Source organism: Leptopilina boulardi, unplaced genomic scaffold (genome assembly GCF_019393585.1).
Source record: "Leptopilina boulardi isolate dan_hultmark-lab unplaced genomic scaffold, ZJU_Lbou_2.1 LbouV2_224, whole genome shotgun sequence".
NCBI classification, from domain to species: domain Eukaryota; kingdom Metazoa; phylum Arthropoda; class Insecta; order Hymenoptera; family Figitidae; genus Leptopilina; species Leptopilina boulardi.
The window spans coordinates 580229-605416 of record NW_026137779.1 but is presented as its reverse complement, the minus strand read 5'-3'; the positions used below and the strand labels follow the sequence as shown (position 1 = coordinate 605416).

Sequence of the window (25188 nt, the reverse complement as noted above, 5' to 3'; positions counted from 1 at the left end):
CTACCAATATTGTGTTTTTCGCTAGCTAAATTAAGGGGGAGTGACACCTTTGACCCGAAAAAATCGATTTTTTTTTGTTTTCTTAAACGATACTTTATGATGTATAGAATAAAAATTATATCATCAAAAGCGATTTCGAAGTTATTTTATGTGGAAAAAATCGAAATCTACAGAAGGTGTCCAAGAGCGCTTCAAGTGCTTGTTAGCACTATCGGATATTTTCTCTTTTACCGTGGTAACACTTGCGTTCTTTTACGCTCACAGACGCTCGAATGGCTGAAGATGAAGCCAATATTAATGTAGAAGGACAGTTATACGGTTCAAGCATTGCAGATTAACGTTGACTTGATTTTTTTTATAAGTTTTCATATGTCAAAACTTTAAACGCGTTTTTTTGAAATGACATTCTTCAAAACGGTGTGCAGTCTAGCTCGAACAGTTTTGATCGGATTGACATCGGCCTAAGTTTTTTTGATCGTCATTTTAGAGTACGTAGCGGATTTTTTATTGGTTTGTTCGTTTTTTTTGCTATAGCTTTTTTGAAAAAATTTCGCCCTAACAATTAAATTTTTCCTTCAAATAGCTGCCAAATCCATAAAAATTAATACTTTTAACCTTTATGGGACTGACCAACTTTAGCGGCCTCTATAGTCAACAAATTGAAACTTTTTTTAAGTATAAATATATTTTCGTAAACTGAAAAAGTTAATAAATAAATTACTCGAAAGCAAATTTTGTTTACTTTATTCCTATGACTTAAAAAAATTCATGAAAAATAAGTTCAAAAGAGACCTCAAAGGTGTCACTCCCCTTTAACTGTTTTTTACGAATTGCATTTACAAAAGAAAATTATGAATAGTTGAAATATTGTTCATTTGTTTTTGACTACGCGAAAATACACAGGGAATGAATTTTTTCTCATTTATATAATTAATATATTTTAAATAGGTACATTAAAAATATTATCGACACACTTTCATATTTAATTAACTTAAGGGAATAGTTCCGGTTGTAGGCACCATTTGTTTATGGCTCATAACTTTTAACCAAACGCAGATTATGAGACTTGTGTTTATCAGTGGCAATCTAGAGGCCTTAAGTAACTGTATAAAAAAAATAAATTGATTCCTTCAATTGGAAAGATTTTATTAAAAATTTAGAAAATGATCACTTTTAATGAAAAAAGTAGTACCCGGTTATGGGCACCCTAGGAGAATCCACAAAAAAATGAAAAAAAATCAGACAAGTGCGCCCTATCGAAAATTCCGATATCGAAACCTATATAATAGTTTCCCATAGTTTCCTATATAGGAAGCTATATATGAAGCTATATAGTTAACTATATAGAAAGCTATGTTGGAAAATGGGACAGGCAACGATATAGTTTACGATGTAGTTTACTATGTAGGAAACTATGTCAATTCCGATTTTCTTTTTTTTTAATTTAAAAAAATATTATTTAATATTTTTTCACGCAAGAGTATTCTTAAAACTCTACTGAGAATTATTAAACAATTTTTAAATTTAAATTATAATTTAATAAATTATTAAATTTTAAAAGAGCATTTATAAATGAGTTCCCGGTTACACATATGTAACAAATCTAGATCTCTGTTACAAAAAATATATTTGTTTTTATTTAGCGTCAATAATATAAAAAAAAAAAAAAATTCTTCCGACGTGTTGACTCTGAGACGCGAACCCTCGACCATCATAGCTCTCAACCGCACTGGGAGCGCCTTAACGGGCTCGACCAGGGGAGGCTATGAAATATCTTTAGAAAATGTCTCTTATAACGAAAATACTTTAAACAGATACTTATATTATTTTGTAAAGTCATCAAACAGTTTTTCAGATGTTTATTATTACAAAGAGTATATTATTGTATACATATATTTTTTTCCAATGGTATATGCGTTTTAATACCCAATTTTATATTCGGAGTTTATTAACATCAACATTTAATTTAGAATGACATGAATTTAAATTTTAATCAAGTGAACTCTGCATAAATTTCAATTTTTTTGGAAATAAATTAAGTAACAATGTTCGTATAGCAAATTTTTTTTAATAAACTAATGTAATTTGTATAATGCTAATACTTAATTACAACTCACTTTAAACCAGAATTTTCTTATATGAAATTAATGTGATCAAACATAAATTATTACATAACTACAATTCAATAATTATTTTTTTTTAAACAAGGAAAATAAGTTACATTGACAGAATTCTCAAGTTTTTAAAAGTTCCAAAAAAAAGTTATCAAGCAACAAAAATTTACGCACAATTTTATTATTTTTAAACACTATAATATTAGGGGTACCTCCAATTTTAATAAAACTTGGTATACTAACGTATTTTGGTGCGTTAATTATGAAAATGATAGTGAAAATTGAAGCAAATTTGATTATCATGGTAAAAACCGACAAAATGTTTAAGGCGAAACTTGACCATAAAAAACACGTTAAAATCGTTGTTTTTTGCGATTATCTCGTAAAAAAAGCAAAATTTCAAAAAATTTTTTTAACAAAAGTTATAGATCTCATAGAACACATATTTTATCTCGTATATATTTTTACCAAAAGTGATCATTTTTATATGTTAGTTATGGTTTTTTAGATTTTTCTCGAAAAATTATGATTTTTGGTAAAAAATGCATAGGAGATAAAATGTACGTTTTTTGAGATCTACAACTTTTGCCTAAAAATTTTTTCGAAATTTTACGTTTTTTACGAGTTAATCGCAAAAAAACCATGATTTTATGGTGTTTTTTATGGTTTTTACCATGATTAATCAAATTTGCTTCAATTTTCACTATCATTTTCATAATTAACGCACCAAAATACGTTATCCTATCGAAAATTCCGACATCGGAACATAGATTGTAGCCTACATCTGAAACGTTATCTAAATGCATATAGGAAACTATATCGGGAACCATATGGGATGCTATATCGGAAACTATACAGGAATCGATGTTGGAAATTGGGACAAGCAAAGATGTATTTTCCCATATAGTTTCCGATATCGTTCTAAAACCAGATTTAATCAATTTGAACTATATTAATCATTTGTATCGTATTTTAACACATTATATTTAAATATTTATGTGCATTTTCATTTTTTAATTTTGATTAATAAGATGAAAGTAGAATGTTAAAACTTAAAATAATTATTTTCTGGATACAATATATTAATAAAATGTAAATAGTAAATATATGTAATTGTAATTTTTGTCTATGAAAAGTAATATATTATCACAAGAAGTCAAAATAAATCTTTTTAAACGAGAAAGGTCATATGATTAGACAGAGGGCTGAATAAATAAAAAATTTATACATTCAGTCATATTTTATTAAATAATTTTATATAACATGAAATATATTTGAACAAAATTATAACATTTTTTCAAAATTAATGTTTTATAAATTATATGAAATAACTCAATTTTTTTTGTTTTAAAAAAAACAATTTAAATGGTTTTTCGAAAAAGTAAACTTTTTAAATAAAATCTTAAAGTCAAATTGTTAAACAATTGAAATGGCGATGAAACGCGTTTTACATATACATTTTCCTAGTTTTCAATAAAAACTTTTTTTCTAATTCGTTAGACTTCTTCAACAGACGTAAAATTTAATTTTCTTCTTGAATCATAAATTTTTTCTGTCATGTAAGACCAAAATTTATTGACTCTGGATAATCTCTTGCATCCAGTTACTTTACTTTCCGTAACCTTATTTTGTAAGTGATCTATTAAAAAAAAAAAATAAATATTTTAAAAAATGATAAAACTAAATGGGTATAGTTATAATGAGCAAGATGTTGAATTACTTATTATTATTTTGCATTTCTCGGGAGTCAACTGTTTTCTTTCTTTATCATATGTTAATTTTGAACTGTCCAAACACCGCTTTTGTAATGTAGTGGTCCCCCAAATGATTTCAGCCAAGTCCTTGACAAATTGCGAATCACGTTGAGTCTTTATAGACTGCCATACATCCATGTGGACAGAAATACCTTCACAGATCTGAAACTTTTAGAAAAGAAAAAATCTTGAAATAATTTAAACCTAAATTTGAATAAATTAATTCATGACTGAATGTTGACAAACTGCAATCATACTAAATTAAATACTATAAATGAAGAAATTACAAGTTTTTCGCTTTTACAAATTTTTTTAATTTGACCTTGATTTTTAACAATTTTACCAATTTACATCTTGTTTCTAGAAATTAATTTCTTAACTTGGGACATTTCACGTGAAATGTCTATATATTCGCAATTTTTACTTGGCGCCAATTATCTACCGCGAATATTGATAACATTTTTCAAATTTAATTCAATGCCTTGACATTTTTTTTAATTACATTAATAATTATCTCATTATATTGAATATCACTTACTTGATCTCTCTCGTCTGTATTGGTATCATGTTCATACATTCTGCTTCGTCTTTTTCTAGGATGTTGAATCCTTTTACTTATACTTGGTTCAGGTATTATACCATTTAATACTTAAAAATCATTATTAATATTATTACCCAGATAGCACGTAATCTTGCAGCAAGTTTGCCGTGGTATATTTGCAATATTCCGGTACAAGCTTCAAATGTCCCACCACGGCAATATTGCACGACAATTTTGCCACAGGATAGCCATAACGTTGCAGTAATTTTGTCGAAAGCTTGCGCGAGATTACCTAATTTTGTAGAAAATTAAAACAAAATTTTTTCAATTTTATACAGTATTAAATCATAGAATCTGTTTTAAGGAAGTTTCGGACAAAGAATCGGAATAAAAGTTATTCCGATGTGATAATTTCGTATTTTATATGAAAAAGTTGAACTACATTTTAAATTCTATGTAGTGAAAGCTTAAATAATTTAATTGCCAACATTTTAAACAATATAAATTTTTATTTAAATTAAAACTAAAAATTTCTGTCATTAAAAAATGATTTAGGTAACATAACCTAAAATTAGAAAATAGTTCTTTATGACAGAAAATTGTAACTTTATTCCAATGCAACTTTTAATTGTTTAAATTGTTGAAAATTATATTCCTTACGCTTCCATTAAGATAAATTAAAAATTTAATATATCTTTCTTATTAAATACAAAATTGTGACATTGAACGACTGTATGTGAGATTCCGCCTTAATACTGTATGAAATTAGAAAATTTTTTTTTTAATTTTCTTAAAATTAGGTAATTTTGAAGCTCAAACATTTGAAACTTGAACATTTGAAGTTTGCATAAACTTTCCGCAAGATTACATGCTATCTGTGTATCAACTGATAATACCTACCATTTTGGGTTTCAAAAGATTCGCCTTCTCTTAACAATGTGGTATCATATGAAGAACAATTTCCCATTAAATTTGAATGCGTGGTCCCTCTTTGATCTGAAAATTTTATAAGAATATTTAAGGAAAAATAAAAAGAATTTTAATTAAATTTCACTTCCTTGTTTTAAAATTTTTTTGCGACGTTAGGTTAATGACCTGCTACATTTTAGGTAATAAATTAAACAAAGGTAAAAACTAAATAAAAAATACCTACAAATAAATTAAATAAATAAATACTAAACAATTAGAATTTATAAAAAGACAAAAATTCAAAGTCTACAATTACAAATTCCAGATAATCATTATCTTGAATTTGTAATGTTAATTTTCTTACGCAAGAAATTAATAAATTCAATAAGTAATTAATGTTAAAGTTACCATGATACTCTTGAGTTGATTCCTCTGCATTGTTTGGTATTGTAGATTCGAATGTAGCTGAACTTGGACAAGAATAAAAAATTCTTTTTTTTGGTCCTAAAAAAGTTTATATTCTTGAGTATTAATAATGTAATTAATAATATTACCTTAGTATTATAATATGAACTTCAAATTTTTGCAATTACTCAGCCCCAAAAATAAAACTAAAAATGAAATAAAGGTTAATCATTTACTATAATGAAATATTTTTCTCTACTTCTTCAAAAAGTGAGTTAGTTTATCAAAGATTTGAATAATTTATATTTAAAAAAAAATTATTATATTCGTGCCACTAATACTAATATTCTCTCAACTAGATCGGGTAATATTGCATCAATATTAACAAGTAATATTAAGGGGTTACATACATTTTTTCCCTGTAAAATTGAAGAGTTTTTATGAATTTCTTTATACATTTCTTTGGAATTTTTCAAAATCAAATATATTTCATCATGTAGTACATGTTTGAATGTATTTATATAAATTTTTTTATTGAAAAATATTAATTTAAACAAACATTATGATTTTTCATTGTTAAAAGATGTTTTTTGATCTCCCAAAACACGATTTTTGAGAAGAAATGATTGCCTGTTGTCTGGAAATTTTTTCCAAGATTTTTTTTGTTCGAACTCACAAACGAGGTGACATAATAAACGAAGGAAATTTATTTCATTTTTTAATTTCATTTAAAGTTTTCCTCATTTATCGTAATGACCGCAATCGACAGTTAAAATTAGGCATTTTCGTGAGAGGTCCACAGTTTCAACAAATGCCAATATTTTTTAATAAATAATTTTATACAAGTACATCCAATCGAGTACTACTTATTTTCAAAAATTTTAAAGAAAAGCCTACGAAAAATTCATGAAAATTTCTCATTCTTACCTTACAAAAAGGTATGTAACCCCTTAATATAATATTAGCTAAATTTTACATGATGCAAAATTTTTCAAAGCATTTTGCTTGAAAAATAAAATTTTTTTATTGTAATATAATAAAAGGTTGAAAACAAGAAATGTCATTTATCTTTTTTTTACATTCAACATTTTACTTGCCGTTTGTTAAAATATCTTGAATTTGTTCATGTAATATTGTAGAAGTTGAAATATTATTTCTTGGTGATGACCTTGTAGATGCTTTATCTTCCTCATCATTAGTATTATTTTTTGCAGATATTTCAACTGCAATCACACATAAAAATAATTTGCATAGAAGTTAGAGGTGTGCGTAATTAATTCAAACCGAATATTATTCGAATAGACAAGGCGAAATTCGAATCGAAAAAACCAATTCGAAATCCGAAGCTTCGAATTACGAGCTGCCACAACTCGACTCGATTCACTTTCGAATTAGACCGAAAAAATTTGGAAATTCTTTCTTGTTTATTATATTTGAAGAGCTTGAAATTTTCAACGCCTTTATTATTTCAACTGCAATTTAAAATTTCTGAAGTGAGGGAAAAAGTTACTTTTTTACCTGAAAAACCGGGAAAAGTCTGGGAATTTCAAAATGGAAATATTGTGGCAACCCTGTCTATTGAATATGTTCCATTTAAGAAAGAGTCATTATTACATTGAAAAAAATTTTGTTTTATAAATAAGTAAGGTATGAATTTTTACTATAATGTTATAAAATAATTTTCTTTGGAAATTTTTTATGGCCGGTAAAAAAAAGCGGTCATCCATTGCATTCTGACAAAAAGAAAAAATTTGTAAGTAAAATTATAAAAATGCTTACCACTTTTTACACTTTCTTCTCCTCCTTCGTCATCTGATGAAGAACTCTCAATTCTATTTCGATTCTTCACTAAAATCGAATAATTTTTTAAAATTCGCTTATTCTCTTTATTGTTTGCTGAACTTGTCAACTTTTCTCTCTCTTTTTCAGCCTATATGCATAAATGTAAATCATTACAGAAAAATTATTGAAGTGAAAAATAATATAAATTTTACAGAAGAAAAATACTATTAAAATATTTTTTTAACAAAGTCGTAGACTGCAACGATGATCAATGAAAGAAATTTATTTAAAGTAATATTAGATTAATCTTAAGAAATATCTAATTTCTCTTTAAGCGCAAATAAAAATACTATTTTTTCATATATCTCTGTTGTTATTATCAATAGTGCTGCGTTGTCATTAAATAAAATATTTATTGACAATTTCTTTTTTGTTTAACGTTGTGGACTTCAAGTTAATTTATTATTAATGAAAATAAAATTCATGAAGGTGAAACAGGAACCGAATTATCAGAACCCACATAATTTTGGATATTAAATTTTTCATAGGTTACATTTTAAATAAATTTAATTTTGGCTAAATTAAGATGAAAGGCAATAAGAAATAGTAAGAATTTGATTTTTTAATTATTTGATGCAAATACTGATTACTTAACTGTCATTAAATAAATATTTACTTCAATAAAAAAACCATATATTTAAATTAATTAAGTACTATTACTTTTAAATATTGAATTTATTGGTTTAAATATAATTCATTTGATTTAAATAAAACAACATACAATAAGCACAATGCAATTAGATTTTTGATTCACGTTGTGATTCCATGGTTAAGTTAGAAATTAAATTTCTTTATTTAAAAATAAGTGTATTTTAAAAAATTGGATTGAAAACATTGAGGAATTGAATCTGATTAAACCAAAAAAGCAATTCAGAAATTTTATTAAGAAAAATTTTAAACATTTAAGTTCTAGTTCAAAAATTGTATATAATTATTGTATAAGAATTTCCTATTTTATAATCAGGATTTATAAAGATAAATTTTGGACGTAAATATTATTATAGTGCTGAAAATCTTAAGTTTTATATTTCAATAAGTCTCTTACCGCAGGCTTCTTTTTTCTTTTGTTTTGATTTATTGACCTTGTACAAGATTTCGCCCTGCTTATATCAGAACTACCGAAACTCATATTACGCCTGTTCGGATATTTCAATCTTCTTTTACTCTTTTTCTTAATTATATCCGATTTGCTCACTGAAATGTAAGAAGAATATTAGCATTTAAAAAATTTTAAATTGAATTACAAAGAGAAAAATTGCAAAATATTTTTAAAACAAAAATTATAATTTTTTTCAATCATTTATTAGTAATGTCGTGAACATGAGCTTTTAAAAATGAAGTAACTAATGCAACTAAAAATTAATTCTATCTTCGGAAGTAGCACGTAACATTACTGTAATGTTACATGTAATGTTAGTAATATTACAATGTAACATTACAGTGACATAACAACAATATTAAGTAACACAAGCATAAAATTTTTCACACGTGCTTTCTAGTATTTAAATTTTTTTTAAATTTATAGAAAAGTATAAAAATTAACAATGTGTGTTTAAGAATTAAAAACAATATTTATTTAATGGTACTTACGGCCTAAAAGAAGGATGTTTCCATTCAAAAGAGTATCGTTTTCCTTTTTTCCATTGAACCATATTTTATATTTTTGATTTAGTTTGAAGTCGGATTCATTTTTTGGAAAAAAATTTTCAATCCATTCCACTGGCACCACTTTCTGACAACCGTTGTGGAACAAAACGAGAGCCACTTTTATAGTCTCCATAACAAACACGAAGTTGACCTCAGAAAATACAAAATAAAACTCAATAAAACTGTACCCGGCAGATCTTCTGGTACCCACTACTCGGTCAAGAAAAATTGTCTGCTCTTATCACGTGACTGACAGGAGATATTACGCATACTTTAACGTTTTAAAACTTTCAAATGCGGGAGGGAGGGAGGGAAAAATAATCCAATCAGCATAAGCGCGTTTCTGTTGGATCAGCCAATGACGTAACACTATAAGGATCCTAACGACACAAAGTTGAGGTTAAAATATATCAATCCTCGGAACTCACCTTGTCCATATAGCGAAAACATCCCTATGTTTGCTACGCTTATTATTTACTGGCATCCAGGATTGACTGTTAACATTCAAATTCTTGTTCGCGGAGTTTAATTTTTGTTAATTGTTAATTAAAAAAATTACATAATTGAATTGGACTACAATTACCATAATATAATAAGAGGTGTAATAAGAGGAGCAGTATTATATCAAGTAAGTAAAATTGTTATTTTTTAGTGTTTACCAATTAAATTAAATAGGTGATATAGCAGAAAATAATACACGTTAAGTTTTTTTTGAAAAAGGGGAGACGCGCGTCAAAAACATATTATACATATAAGGGTAATTGTAAAAAGTTCAAAACTGATCGACGATAAATATATGATATGAAATCGTTGGCTTTATAAGTATATTTCAATCATTTGTTCATATGAAAAGAAAATATTCTATTTAAGTTTATGGATGCAATACACACCACTGAAAGTATCTTCACGACAATCCCTTATAAAATTAATCTGTTCTTGATTGACTAGATATTATTACATATTTTTCATAAGATGTCATTTAAAATTCAAAATTGTTTTATTAATTTCATAAGATAATAACAATCATCATGTGCTAAATTTAACTATTTTTATCTGTCATACATATCCATCATACATAATTATGGGAAAACAGTAATTCAGAACTTAGATTATTAGTGACAATGACAGAATATTATTTGTAGAAAAATTTGTATCAATATTTAAGTATCATCAGTATTTTATCCATAAAATCGTCTTACAAGAAGATTTCGAGAAAATCTGCAGAATTTAAATAAAAAAAATTTAAATAATAATTAAATGTTAAGTTTATTTATTTGTAAGGTTAACGTATTATTATGAAGAAATTTTAATTTAATTAATTTAATTTAATAATAAATTATAAATTAAACTTATAATAAATTTGTGTTACTGCACTTGTTTCTCAGATAGATTTTTCTTGCATTGACATTTGGAAAAGCATTTTCCTGTCGGGAGGCGTCGATATGTAGTAATTTATTTTAATCTATGTTCATCACTAAGTATATGGCAACAATATTAAATAATTTTTTTAGTAAAGCATAAGTCAACATGTTTTGTAAAAACTGTTTTAGCTTTATATTTCGTATAAAATAACATTTTTTTCAATCTAGGGATTAGATAACATCATGAACAATAGCCGTAGACCAAAGAGATATAAGAAATATTTACATCCAGAATCGGAAAATGTTATGCCATCTTCTACGTGGTACCGAAATAAAAAACAGCGTAATGGAGAAGTGTGAAACCATTATAACATATTGATACAAAAATAACAATTTATGACGAAATTGCAGATTTACATGGAAATTTTTTTCAGGGTAGTGGATCTTCATTTTCTTGTTTTCAACAAAATGCTGAAATACAGATAGAAACAGAAAAATTGCCTTTCATTGAAGAATATGATTCAGACGACACCATGAGTGAACGTGATCGAAACCTTGAAATTGCGCTTTCAGAAGAAGAAAATTTTATAGTAAGAAGATTACATATCTATATTAGGCCTAAGTAAACTGAAAATCGTTAAATTTTTTAAAGTCCTAGTCAAATTTATAAGATCCATTTACTAACTGTTGCACTATCCTCTACGCTCTCATAAAAATCTGCTTTCGGTTAATTCGCTTCCTCTCACATGGGACTGACATTCCCATAAACAGAGTTTTAATAAACATTGAACTAAAATAATTTTTAAAATATTTATTGTAAATAAAGGAAAATATGTCATTTTGATAAATAATCAAGGTTATAACATCAAGCCAAGAAAAGATTAAAATTTTTAAAAATATATTGCAATATTAAAGTCGAAATGATGCACTTGTACCAGAATTATCCATACAAGAGAATATTTTGAACGAGAGTATAATTATTTGTATAATTTGTAAATTTTTTAATAATAATATAGAAATCTAAGAAAATATATTAATAGAATTTTATATAAATATATTTTTTGTTTCAATAATGTGTTTTTAATTACAGGCATACGAAACCATAATAAATGATAATAATGATCAGTTTGAAATTGAACGAAATACAAATGAACTGTTTAATCCATGCACAGTAAATCATGCTGATCAAATTGAAAAAGTGGTGGAACTATTTTCTGACGATGAATTAGAATGCCCCAACATGTCATATGCTCAGGTAAGCTGAGCATTTATTATATTTGAAATATTCTTTCTTCATTTTAAGCGTCTATTATTATATAATAATATAATATAATAATATATTATATATAATATAATAATATATTACATGTAATATAATAATAAATATAATAATAGTCGTATTTTTTAATTATTACTGTATTGAAAATTCTGTACATGATCACGTGCAGTTTTCTGTAATATTTTATATATTTATACAATATCTTGAAATACATCTTGGTTATAATATTCTAAGAAAGTTTAATTATATTTCAGAGTGATATGGAGGACAATTTTCTTGTGGAATCATCAGATGACGATAACCTTTCCCTGGCTGAAGATTGTGAACCAATTGAAAATAACGACTTTCCATATAGAAATTGTTTCTCATCCATAGCAGAGGTGATTGGTAACAATAATATGTCAACTCCAATACAAGTGCCAGTAAAGATTACTCCTAGTGAATTATTATTAATGATTCTAAAATATGCAATAGTACACGCGTTGTCATTAATAGAAATCACAAATCTATTTAAACTAATAAACTGTATTTTCGCTTTCAACGTTTTGCCAAATACAAAATATTTAATTGATAAATTGTTCTACCCAAAAAATCGTACAGAACTTCATGCAACATGCACAAAATGTTCTGCATATGTAGGTAAATTTAAACGAGAAACAAAATTTGTAAAATGTAAATCGTGTAAAACCAAGATTAACACAAAAAATTATAAGTACAAAGATTTTTTCGTGACAATGGATGCTTCTTCGCATATTTTAAAACTAATAGAATGTAACAGTACTTATTATAAATATGTAGTTAACGAAAGAATAAACGATAAAGGCAATATTCGCGATATATATGATGGCAAATTATATCGCAACTTTGTGAAAAATTTAAGTGAAAACGATAAACGCAGCTACGCTACTGTTACATTTAATACTGACGGAGCACCGTTATTTACCAGTTCCTCCTACTCAATTTGGCCCATTTTCCTAATGGTAAACGAATTGCCTTATCACATTAGGTCAAAGAATTTAATTTTAATTGGTCTCTGGTTCGGTAAAGATAAACCAAAAATGAATGTTTTTCTGAAACCATTTGTGCAAAAAATGAAAGTTCTTTCAACTGCTGGGGTTAAGTGCAAAGTAGGTGTTGAAGAAATGAACATAAAAATTTTTGCGCAAGTATGCTGTTGCGATTCAGTAGCTCGCGCTCCCGTAATGGGATTCGTGCAATTTAATGGTTGTTATGGATGTCACCAATGTCTTCATCCTGGAGAATGGGTTCTCAATAGTAGAAAAAAGCGTTCAGGAATTATAAAATATGTTTTGACTAAAGAAAAACCGAAAAGTAGGAACAATGATGATACTATAAAGCATATGCAGTCCGCATGTCAGTCAGGAAAATCTGTTTTTGGAGTAAAACAACCATCTCAATTAATAAATTTAATAGATTTTAATTTTATTTACGGATGCATATTCGACAGTATGCACTGCATTTCTGGGATAGCAAAACAGTTTGCTACAATTTGGTTTGGGAATAAAGAAAAAGGTGGTTTATTTTCTAAAACCTTTATTCCTACGATTGATAATGCTTTGAATAGTATTAAAGTTCCAAATCAGATTTGCAGGCTTACACGCCTATTTTCTGAAAGGGCATTTTGGAAAGCCAGAGAATGGGAAAATTGGGTTTTATTTTATAGCAGTCCAATTTTGCAGACAATTTTACATGATGACCTATTTAAACATTGGACTCTCTTAGTTGACGGTATTTATCTTTTGCTTCAAGATGAAATCAAAATTTCAGAAATAGACTTGGCTGATGAATTGCTACACAAATTTGTTGGAAAAACAGAGTTATTATACACTAAAAGAAGTATGACATTTAATGTGCATATTCTTCTTCATTTATCCAAAAGTGTTTTTGATTGGGGACCTCTATGGGCACATAATGCTTTCGCATTCGAATCCGGAAACGGAGAATTGTTAAAGGTAATTCATGCCGCGAACGGAGTTCACCACCAAATTTGTAGACAAATCAGTCTTCAATATAGTATGCTTTTCCTAAAAGATCACCTTTATCCTAATTGTTCCTTTAAAGTCAAGGATTTTTATGATAATATTGGTACAGTGAGAATAAAAAAAACTCTACAAATTTCTGGAATCCGATATTTTGGACCATCATCATCTGTAGAGGAAAAATGGATAATAGATTTGAACATTTCTGAAAAATCCGTTTCTTATAAAAAGATTGTAAAAAATAGCTGTTTATTTATGTCTTGCTTGAAAAATAACAAGCGTTCTAACAACAGCTTTGCAATATTATATAATGGTACTTACGTCCAATTGTTTAATTTTGTAGTTGATCCTGTTACAAAGAGTGAGTATGTTATTGTAAAAAAAATTGTAACCGTAAATTTCATTGACGAGAACTGCAGAATGATAAAAAAAATTGTAGAAATTATTGACAACAAAGTTGCTGTTCCTTCTCATGAAATTAAAAAAGTATGTGTTTATATGTCACTAAATGTTAATTGTCAATATTTATGTTCAGTTCCAAATTTGCATTTGTATTGAAATGCCTAATGTTCCTAAGACTACAAATATTATAAAAATTAAACTTTTTTAGTCATGAGGAATGGTGCATCATTTGATCAACTTTTTGTAGCCAATATCAGACTAAATTTGTGATTTCAATCAAGAATAAACTTCATGCAATTAATAAATAGGAATAATTATTCTAGTATTTACAATAAAATCAATATTAATAACAATAAGAAACAATAATAACATAGCCAAAAGCTAAAATGCTTTGCAGTAGTATTTAATTCAACTAAATTTATACTATTTTTAAATAAAATTTCTTACACATTTTATCTCATATTACTCAGTGGGCAAATGGAACGTTCCTAAGACGTTTCATGTCTGCCAAATTAACATTTTATATTAAATGTAAAAATTTCTTAATTACATTTAGAATAATATGTATTCTGTTAAATTATAAAAGTTTTGTAAATTAATACTTTGTAAGAGGTTTCTTTTAAATTAGTTTAGAAACCATATCGGAAACTATATGGGAAACTATATGGGAAAAAACATCTTTGCCTGTCCCAATTTCCAACATCGATTCCTGTATAGTTTCCGATATAGCATCCCATATGGTTCCCGATATAGTTTCCTATATGCATTTAGATAACGTTTCAGATGTAGGCTACAATCTATGTTCCGATGTCGGAATTTTCGATCCAAGTTTTATTAAAATTGGAGGTACCCCTAATATTATAGTGTTTAAAAATAATAAAATTGTGCGTAAATTTTTGTTGCTTGATAACTTTTTTTTGGAACTTTTAAAAACTTGAGAATTCTGTCAATGTAACTTATTTTCCTTGTTTAAAAAAAATAATTATTGAATTGTAGTTATGTAATAATTTATGTTTGATCACATTAATTTCATATAAGAAAATTCTGGTTTAAAGTGAGTTGTAATTAAGTATTAGCATTATACAAATTACATTAGTTTATTAAAAAAAATTTGCTATACGAACATTGTTACTTAATTTATTTCCAAAAAAATTGAAATTTATGCAGAGTTCACTTGATTAAAATTTAAATTCATGTCATTCTAAATTAAATGTTGATGTTAATAAACTCCGAATATAAAATTGGGTATTAAAACGCATATACCATTGGAAAAAAATATATGTATACAATAATATACTCTTTGTAATAATAAACATCTGAAAAACTGTTTGATGACTTTACAAAATAATATAAGTATCTGTTTAAAGTATTTTCGTTATAAGAGACATTTTCTCAAGATATTTCATAGCCTCCCCTGGTCGAGCCCGTTAAGGCGCTCCCAGTGCGGTTGAGAGCTATGATGGTCGAGGGTTCGCGTCTCAGAGTCAACACGTCGGAAGAATTTTTTTTTTTTTTTTTATATTATTGACGCTAAATAAAAACAAATATATTTTTTGTAACAGAGATCTAGATTTGTTACATATGTGTAACCGGGAACTCATTTATAAATGCTCTTTTAAAATTTAATAATTTATTAAATTATAATTTAAATTTAAAAATTGTTTAATAATTCTCAGTAGAGTTTTAAGAATACTCTTGCGTGAAAAAATATTAAATAATATTTTTTTAAATTAAAAAAAAAGAAAATCGGAATTGACATAGTTTCCTACATAGTAAACTACATCGTAAACTATATCGTTGCCTGTCCCATTTTCCAACATAGCTTTCTATATAGTTAACTATATAGCTTCATATATAGCTTCCTATATAGGAAACTATATGGGAAACAATATAGTTTCCCATATAGTTTCCTATATAGGTTTCGATATCGGAATTTTCGATAGGGCAAGTTGAACTCGCACTAATTCGAGGGTTCCGTACACCAACAATATAACCCCTTTTTTATATAGAAATAAATTATAAAAAACTGGACAGGGTCATTTTGTGCAATTTTTTCGAAAAAAAAACAATTTCTTTCCTTTCTAGCACATAACCATCAAATTTAATCGGTCTCTCTTTATTTTTCCTGTAATCTACATCTACAAATAATACAAATAATACATACAAATAATTTTAAATTGAAACTATACTTTATATATACCAATCGATTTGTCTTGACGTAAGGAATATTATATATAACCTTAAATTTTTCTATTTAAAAATTTTTTTGATTAAAAAAAAATTTTGGAAAAAAGACGATAAAATTTTTTTTTTGGGTTTTTTTTAAAATCCTTCGGTCAGATTTGAGATATTAATATGATAAATGAGCCTATCAATTTTTGTCTTAATCCATTAAAACCTGTTAAAGTTATCGTCTTAACAAAAAAGGGATCCACACACATACATACATACATCCGGGCAATTGATCAGGATCTCATATAACATGTTTCTATATAGAGAACCAAAATTTTTTAAAATACGCTACAGGTGAAAATTTTAAAACCACACATTTTCTTGATGAATATAAAACACATCTTAAAACATATGTAGGAAGTATAGAAACAAAAATTTTTTTTTAAATGTCATTTTCAATATTTTATAAAATTGATATTTTTTATTTTTAATAACTATTATTAATTAATAAATATTTTATTATTATTAACATTAATTATTTTATAGAACTTAAATATATTTTTTCTAATTCTATATAATAAGAATGTTTAACAGGAACATTTTCAACATCTTTTTTTTTAACATCAGAATTAAACTATGACAAATATTCAAGATTTCAATTTAGTAGGACAAATTTTGAAAAATAATTTAAAGTTACTTTAAAAATAGAAAAAATTCCAAGTCAATGTAAAAATTATTATTCAAATTCAGAATTTTGGCAAATGTTTTAAATAATTAAATTTTTGAAGAAATTGATTAAAATATTATTGAAAAAAATTTATTTATTAATTGAAATTGTAAATTTGAATTGCTATAATTATTGACAAAATTTTAAACAGTATTTTATTTTTAAAGAATTTTTAATAATAAAATTTGTATTTTTGAAAAATTGAATTAGAACGATTGAAATAATATTAATTTAAGGAAGAATTTGGAAGAGATATATTTAAGTTTTTCGGAAATAATTAACATTTCAGGAAATATATAAAAGAGATTTTGGAATTAATGGAGATTTTTTACAAAATTCAGAAGATAATTCAATTTTTAAAAATGTTTAATTGAGAAATGTGGTAGTTAATGGAATTTTTGAAGGCTTAAATTAAAGTTATCAGAAATAGTTAATTCAACAAGGAATTTAAGTTAAAAATTTGAAAAATTATTGAATATTAAAATAGTTGCAGTTATAATTGTTGAAAATAATTGAATTTCAGGAGATTTTTAATCAAAATTTTCGTAAATATAAATTTAAAACAAAAATTAAATTATTTTAAAATAATTGATTTTCAGGAGATTTTAAATTGAAATTTTCTCAAATTTGAGTTAATAAAATTTTTTTTACAAACTTTAAACAATAATTGAATTTCAGTGTATTTTAAATTGAAAAATGTTTTAAATAATGGAATTTTTAATGAATTTCATTTAAATTATTGAAAGTAATTAATTTAGCAAAAAAAATTAAATTTTAGAAGAGTTTGAGTTCAAAATTTTTAAAATAATATTTTAAAATAATTATTTATAATATAAAACATATTTTCTATAGAATTACAGATGGACTTAAAGCATGCGAACTTAAAACTTACTTTCTACATGTATACTTTTCAACCCAGTGGTTAGTGTAATGGTACGTTCTGATTGACTAGAACTAGCTGGACTTGACATGCTTGCAATACAGCCTTCAGATTTTAGTAACATTTAAGTAAAAACGTGTGGTAATTTTTTGTTTTTTTCTAAATTAGATATGTTCAGTTAGTTCTCTTACTCTGGCTCAACGCTCGGTCACAATCTATCGAGCGTTAATCCGTTGGTTTAGAGCATGTGGAAACGTATTTTTTAAATTTAAAAAAACATGGATCAAACTTATAATTGATCATAATTAAAAAAAACTTTCGGTCAAATTAATCGAAGTCTCTAGAAAAAACTCAAAATGTAATTCTAAAAAAAAAAGTTTTCTCTGACAAAAATTCGGTTTACGGGTCCGTTTATCCACTAAAATTATTTAACTATCAACACTCATAGAGAATAAATATATCCGTAAACCGACTTTTTATTAAAGGAAAAAATTTTTTATAATTACAATTGGAGACTTTCCTGGAAGTTTCAATAATTTGATTGAAAGTTTTTTCAAATATATTTTGTGCGGGGTTCTGTGAATCTTGAAATTTATTCTGATCAATGAATAAAACTTATCAATCTTGTCATTTTTTTAGATCGGTGGCAGATCGGTTCGGTGTGTCAATCAACACTGCATGGAGGTGTACAATGAAGGTGTACAATAAAAAAAAAGCGTTCTGCTTGCTAAAAGGTCGCTGTCGCAGGATGAAATATATTTATTTACAAAAAGTTAAATATGGATCTCTAATGATTGCTGCATGTTGTGTACTGCACAACATATGTCTTGATTTAGATGATGAAGTAAACGAAGACATATTGAATGAAGTGGGAAATGTTGAATATGAAGAAGAAGGTGACCAAAACATTGAAGATAGGGGAAACAATCTTCCTGGCCAAGAAAAAAGAGACGCAATTGCGGAAATGCTTTTGGAAATGAGAAGGCCTTAAAGTTTTAATCGGTTAATGCACCCAGAGAAAAATGTTATTTAATGAGAGACTACAACGATATTTTCTGTTATGTGAAACAAATTTTATAGTAATTTTTTGAGAGCAATTGAATGGTCGTAAAATAAAATCGTTCAGAAAACATTTTATTTTTTTTTGAATTTTTATTTTCCTAACAAATTGATAGATTTTAAAATCCATCCGTAATTTTGTAGAAAAAATGTTTATGTATCTATAAAAAAATTAACGAATGGAAAAATTTATTTTTAATATTTGTAAAGCATTATTTTTGAAAAAACATTCTTTTTAGATTGAAAATGCTAAGAATTACATTGTTATTCATCTTTTTTATTTAAGAAACCATTTGTTCATATTTCTAATTTCAAATCACAATTTTAAAATAAAAAATATAAATTATGAAAAAAATTATAAAATTATGATTTGAAATTAGTTGGAAAAATAAACAAATGAATTCTTAAGTACATAAAATGAATATCAATGGTATTTTTTAGCATTTTGAACCTAAACGCAATGTTTTTATTCAAAAACATGCTTCAAAAATAGTAAAAATAAATTTTTTTATTCAACAATTTTTTTTTATGGATACAAAAACATATTTTCTATAGAATTACAGATGGACTTAAAGCATGCGAACTTAAAACTTACTTTCTACATGTATACTTTTCAACCCAGTGGACACTGGGACATAGGATGTATGTAGGACATTCTTATGATGATGTCTTTTCGAACGATCATAGATGTCCTAAGGATTTTCTAAGAACATCAAAAAGATACCCTAGGTTCCAGTGTCCATATGGAAGTATTATTCTTTTATTATGCCCCAAAAATTGTGTACACAGTACGCCAGGGGGAAATAAGTCTAATTTACTGTATTTAATAGATTAATATTGTGATAAAAAAATTAAAACGTTATATAAAGATATTTTTAAACATTGTATCTAATATTTTAGAATTTATTTTTTATGTAATAATAATATACAATAAAAATAATTATGGGTCATTATCAATAAGTAAGTATAAAAATTGTAAATTTTTATTTAATCTTACTTCAAGATATTAAGTACTAACACCAAACATAACCTCAAAATAAAAAAGCCTTATTTTTTAAATTATATGAATTAATAAAATAAATTTATCAATTAATTTTTTTATTATTAATTTAATTAAATTAACTTTAACATATTTTAAAGAATCATTAATATATCCAGTTTTAAAAAACAAATAGTTTTAATTAAAATTATTGTTTCTAATAATAATAATAATAATAATTATATTATACCTATATGGGCAAATCCACAGAACCGGCCGATTTCATGTTACTCACATATTTTTCTATTTTAGAAGTATTATATTAATTATTTTCATACTTCAACCATTTTGTAATATCTCTGAGAACCTATTGAAATAAGAAAATTGAATAAATGTGAACCTTCTAGTCTTTTATAAAAAATAAAATCGAATTAAGTAACTTAAAAAATGAAATTTACGGTGTTACTCCAGGTATAAATTTTAATTCTTATAGGTATAACTTGTTCGGCATAGATCCGAACAATTCCAAACTGTGGTGAATTATAGTTTACTTATTGAAGAATGTTTTGAAAGTAATAAAAAATATGTGCTCTTAAATAAAAAGAAATGATAGTCGTTGAAAGTAGCGTTACTCATTATTTTATAATAATGAAATGTCTATACATTTTTGTAAATATCTTTTGCGGCGATTATTCGATTTGAATTTTTCAAATTGGAGCTTATTGCTTGTGAACAGACGAACAAATGTATGTATCATAGAATAGAGTGCAATCAGAATTAAAGAAAATATTCCAATAATTATCACTCTATGTTTAAGCGTGAACCATTTTCAACTTAGCCTTTTTTCAGTAGCACAACTACAGGATAAAATATGATGAGTTGAAAACATGTGTGATTATATAAAGACATTATTATAATTCTTGTATGCAAACGCCAAATTATATTTTCAATTTATAACGTCTAAAAATTAAAAATAAAAAAAAATTTATCGAAATTTAACTAGTTAATCGTGAAAAATGAATTATCCTTTCATTTGTTTTATTTTCAAAGTTATATCAAAATCGATGTCAATAATGTCAGTTTGTTGGTTAAAATAGTTAATATCAAAATTAGTAAGTAAACAATTTAATTTACAGAAATAAAAAATTAAATGCTAATAAATATAATATATAATAAAATATGATAAAATATAAATAATTTATTTTTGATAATTAAAAAATTAATTATTTGTATTTTATCATATTTTATTATTCAAAATGTTTTGCACATATTTCAAATAATATATAAAAAAAAACAAAGAAATGCCATTTATAATTATAATTTCCAGAAGAAAAATAATATTTTCGTTTTTGGCTTTTAACTCAAACGGCATTAAAATAAAATGAATCACGCAAGAAGATAATTGTTCTTGAATATATTTTAAAGAAAGTAAACCATAAATAAAAGGTGTGCTTGCTATTTGGAAAATTTTCATCTTGATAAGTAAAAATCGGCCGGTTCTGTGGATTTGCCCATATATATATATATATATATAATAATTCTTTTCCGGTAATTTGTTCGCAGTTAGAAGTTAGGTTTAGTTTGCTTTTTTCTAAATTTCTTGAATAATTTTTCTTTTTATATGTCTTTAATTAAAAATCATAACTAAATTTGCAAATTTAAAATAATATTTAGAAATTTTTAAATTGTTATTTATTAATTATTGTAGAGAAACTTCTATTATTGCAATATACGCTTCCATTGAAGCTCTGAATAAAAATCTAATCGATTTGAACACCCACTTAAGTAGGATTAAATCGGTGAATATGTAAAATATGCATTTGGTACGGTGCTAAATGTAAATTTTAAATGTAATAAATTAATTAATCTTCTTTTAGATTCCAGGTATCATGTATACTTAACTGAAGAATTAGTGCTTCAATGGCAGGAAAAGATGTCATGTGCTGGAAATACCGCTGAGGGTATTTCAAAAGATTTTGATTCAGGGCCCTCAGAAAATGCGACAAAGATAGTACCTAAATACTGTGGAAACGAAGGACACGAATATGAGGTAACAATGCCCTTTGAGCATGCATCAGGGTCCACAGAAAAAGTGGGAAAGATGTCGAAATACTATAGGAACGAATGACATGAAGATGAGGCAGCAGATTCATCAGAGATGTCAAAACCGGATAATCTAAAAAGGCGTCGTGATTGTGGTAAATTGTAACACCTTTTTCGTTTTAGCTTCAAAGTTAATGTAAAACTAAAGTTTTAATCGACCTCTTCTTACCGGGTAGTACTGTACGATACTATTACGTATAGGGTTTTAAAAATATTTTGGTAAACTACAAAAAATTCACAAAATTGTCGAAAATGGCTATTTTTGTCTCTCTAACCTAATAGAACTGAGTCGAGTTGTGGCAACTTGAAATTTCGAATTTAGTTAATTTAATTTAATTATTCAATTTAATTAATATAATTAACAAATTAAATTAAATAAAAATTTCGAATTCAACTAATTAATTTAATTGTCCGGTCTGATTTGATTCGAACTCGAGTCGAGTTTTACCAAATCACAATTCGAAACTTCGAATTCCGATTAGCTCCTTTGATTCGAAATTTTTCAGTTCGATTTTTGCACACCTCTAGTTCATATTACAAAAATGATTTAAATTGAATTTATATCAACCAAAAACTTATTTGAGAGAATTTGTATTTTATCTAATTTGATTTCAACCTTTATTAAATTTATTTTAATTGTTATTTATACAATTTTTTTTGAAAATTTTACAGATAAATTCACTGGAAAGGAGACAACTTCTTTTACCAAAAGTAAGCATCAAAAATGAAAATATGGGGTAACAGGGTTGCCTCGATTTGCAGAAATTTGGGATATTGAGATTGATGACAAGAAAGAAGAAAAAGTCTGAGATTCACCAAAGTGATTAAAATATGAAAGTTTTAATAATGATAAGAAAAATGTAATTCAAATCTTTATTTCAATAACTTATTGTTTTCTTAATTCGAAATTGAAATCTTGAACTTTCTTTATTTGGGTCTGGTTAAAAAATAAAAGCCCATCTGGAGATCAGGAAAAAATTAAATTCAATGTTTGTGGCGACCCTGTACATGCTATTCCACGAGAAATTAATACCTTTCAAAGTATTTATTAGAAATGTACTCAAATTTTGACTTTTAGTCAAGTTTCGAGAAATTAGCACATCTTGAGTATTTGACTGCGTCAAATTTTAATGGTTTCAAATGCCAAGATTCCTCTGAAGAAAGCTCTAACGACGAAGAAATGAAGCGCCAAAAAAAAACAAAGGAGACAAAGATCTCCTCCTCCCCAACAGAAGTTGGTGGCATTAATCGAAAATAAATATGAGAGACAAGAAAAATTTCAAAACAGATTTATGAATAGTTTCGACAAGTATGTCGAAATCCTCGAAAAAACTTCAAGAAATAATTCTCTGTTGTTTCAATAGATTTCATTTATTATTTGCGTTTACCATCGTCCATTCTAATGTTTATTCAGACCAAATTAATGTTTTGCTTCATGTTCTTATACCAATAACATAAAAAACAGTTTCAGTATTAATCTAATCTTTGAAAATAGTATTCTATAAGTTTGTGATAATTTATAGGTATAATATAATTATTATTATTATTATTATTAGAAACAATAATTTTAATTAAAACTATTTGTTTTTTAAAACTGGATATATTAATGATTCTTTAAAATATGTTAAAGTTAATTTAATTAAATTAATAATAAAAAAATTAATTGATAAATTTATTTTATTAATTCATATAATTTAAAAAATAAGGCTTTTTTATTTTGAGGTTATGTTTGGTGTTAGTACTTAATATCTTGAAGTAAGATTAAATAAAAATTTACAATTTTTATACTTACTTATTGATAATGACCCATAATTATTTTTATTGTATATTATTATTACATAAAAAATAAATTCTAAAATATTAGATAAAAATTGAGAACACTTACTATTTTTCAGATTTGTTATGTCGCACAAGATTTTTCCGTCTTTTTTAATTAATTGATTATTTTCTGAAATAAGTAACCCGTTTATAATAATTTGTGTTCTCTTCTCTGACATAGTTGAAAATTAAAATCAATTAAAATGTAAAGACTTTGCGTGTCAGGCAGCGTGGTCAGAATGATATAAAGCGTGAAAACTGAAAGTAGAAGGGATTGCTGTTGAATGGAAATCTTAAGTGGGATTCCCACAAATGCAATTCTCAAAAATCACAAAAATCGAGTTGAGCACCTTTTCGCTCTCTCAGAGCACTCAGAGTGTATACATCAATAACACCCACGGTTTCTTCGTTTTTTAAAAAAAACACTGCTACCGAGCCGTATGAAACACAGATTGACAGGAATACACTTCTAAAAGATTTAAACAATTTCAACACTGGTAATTTCGATCCATCGCAAAATCAGGCTCCTCCGCCTATGAGTTGAAGTAATTCTATTGGGGATAGTGGATGTCAACTGCAGATTGATGTTCTGGATAAAGAATGAGCAGATAAGGTTGTTAAAACTCGAAGATTCAAGAATTGCATTATCGTAAGCGAAAGTTTAAAAAATTCATTTAAATTGATAATTACAATTTTTAAAAATTACATTTATAATAAAGGAAAGTCTATTTTAATACAGTGCAAAAAGAAAACGATTAACTAAAATAATTTATTCATATCATATGAATATGTACTCATTTCTAATAAATTGGCTTTTTTCTTAACATATAATTGAATAAAGCTTATTTCCTTAATTTTTTAAAAATTCTTATTTATATAAAAATGTTTATATAGAAACCATATTATAATATATTTTTACATGATTTATTAAATTCATTAAAAACATTTTCGTGTTTGTGCATAAATCCAGCATCATACAAAATCAGAATACACAGCTATTGAATCAAAATGAATGGATTCTGGAAGAATTCTCTTTTTCAAAAATTGGAGATACAAATTTCAATGACACTCTTTATCAGCCCCTTCAAGGTTTTCCTATTAGTACACTTGATCAGTTTGATTTTTTAAACGAGGAAGCACAAAAAAAATTACGCAAATCATTGGCAAGAAATTTTTTAAATAATTTTTTATCTCAA

General features: G+C 26.0%; 2 protein-coding genes across 8 annotated transcripts in view; one reads left to right on the top strand and one right to left on the bottom strand.

Annotated features, from left to right (window-relative positions):
• Positions 1-25188, top strand: part of LOC127279891 (uncharacterized) — a 258929-nt gene that overhangs the window by 179671 nt on the left and 54070 nt on the right. Inside the window, exons 4-5 of one of the 7 annotated variants that reach the window (XR_007842734.1) lie at positions 21949-22269; positions 22847-22865. The exons of 4 other annotated variants lie outside the window; for them this stretch is intronic. Coding sequence is in view for 2 of the 3 variants with exons in the window: in XM_051302534.1 (XP_051158491.1) it covers positions 21949-22199 (251 nt within the window). In the remaining variant the exon portion in view is untranslated. Of the gene's footprint in view, positions 1-18672; positions 18910-21948; positions 22472-22846; positions 22866-25188 lie in introns of those variants that run through there. 2 more of the 7 variants (XM_051302534.1, XM_051302538.1) reach the window with 2 other exon arrangements.
• Positions 6942-24728, bottom strand: LOC127279906 (uncharacterized). The gene is made up of 4 exons (XM_051302565.1): positions 24060-24728; positions 9156-9363; positions 8611-8759; positions 6942-7653 (listed from the first exon to the last, which is right to left on the bottom strand). The coding sequence occupies exons 2-4, from the start codon at positions 9343-9345 to the stop codon at positions 7420-7422; spliced, it is 573 nt and encodes a 190-aa protein (XP_051158522.1). The 5' UTR covers positions 9346-9363; positions 24060-24728; the 3' UTR covers positions 6942-7419.

Bases quoted from the DNA above. Each gene is read 5' to 3' on its own strand.
- LOC127279906 (XM_051302565.1), bottom strand. From the start codon at position 9,345: ATGGAGACTATAAAAGTGGCTCTCGTTTTGTTCCACAACGGTTGTCAG. The intron at 8,760-9,155 runs GTAAGTACCATT...CTTACATTTCAG, and splicing joins AAACATCCTTCTTTTAGGCC to TGAGCAAATCGGATATAATT. The intron at 7,654-8,610 runs GTAAGAGACTTA...TTATGCATATAG, and splicing joins AAAGAAAAAAGAAGCCTGCG to GCTGAAAAAGAGAGAGAAAA.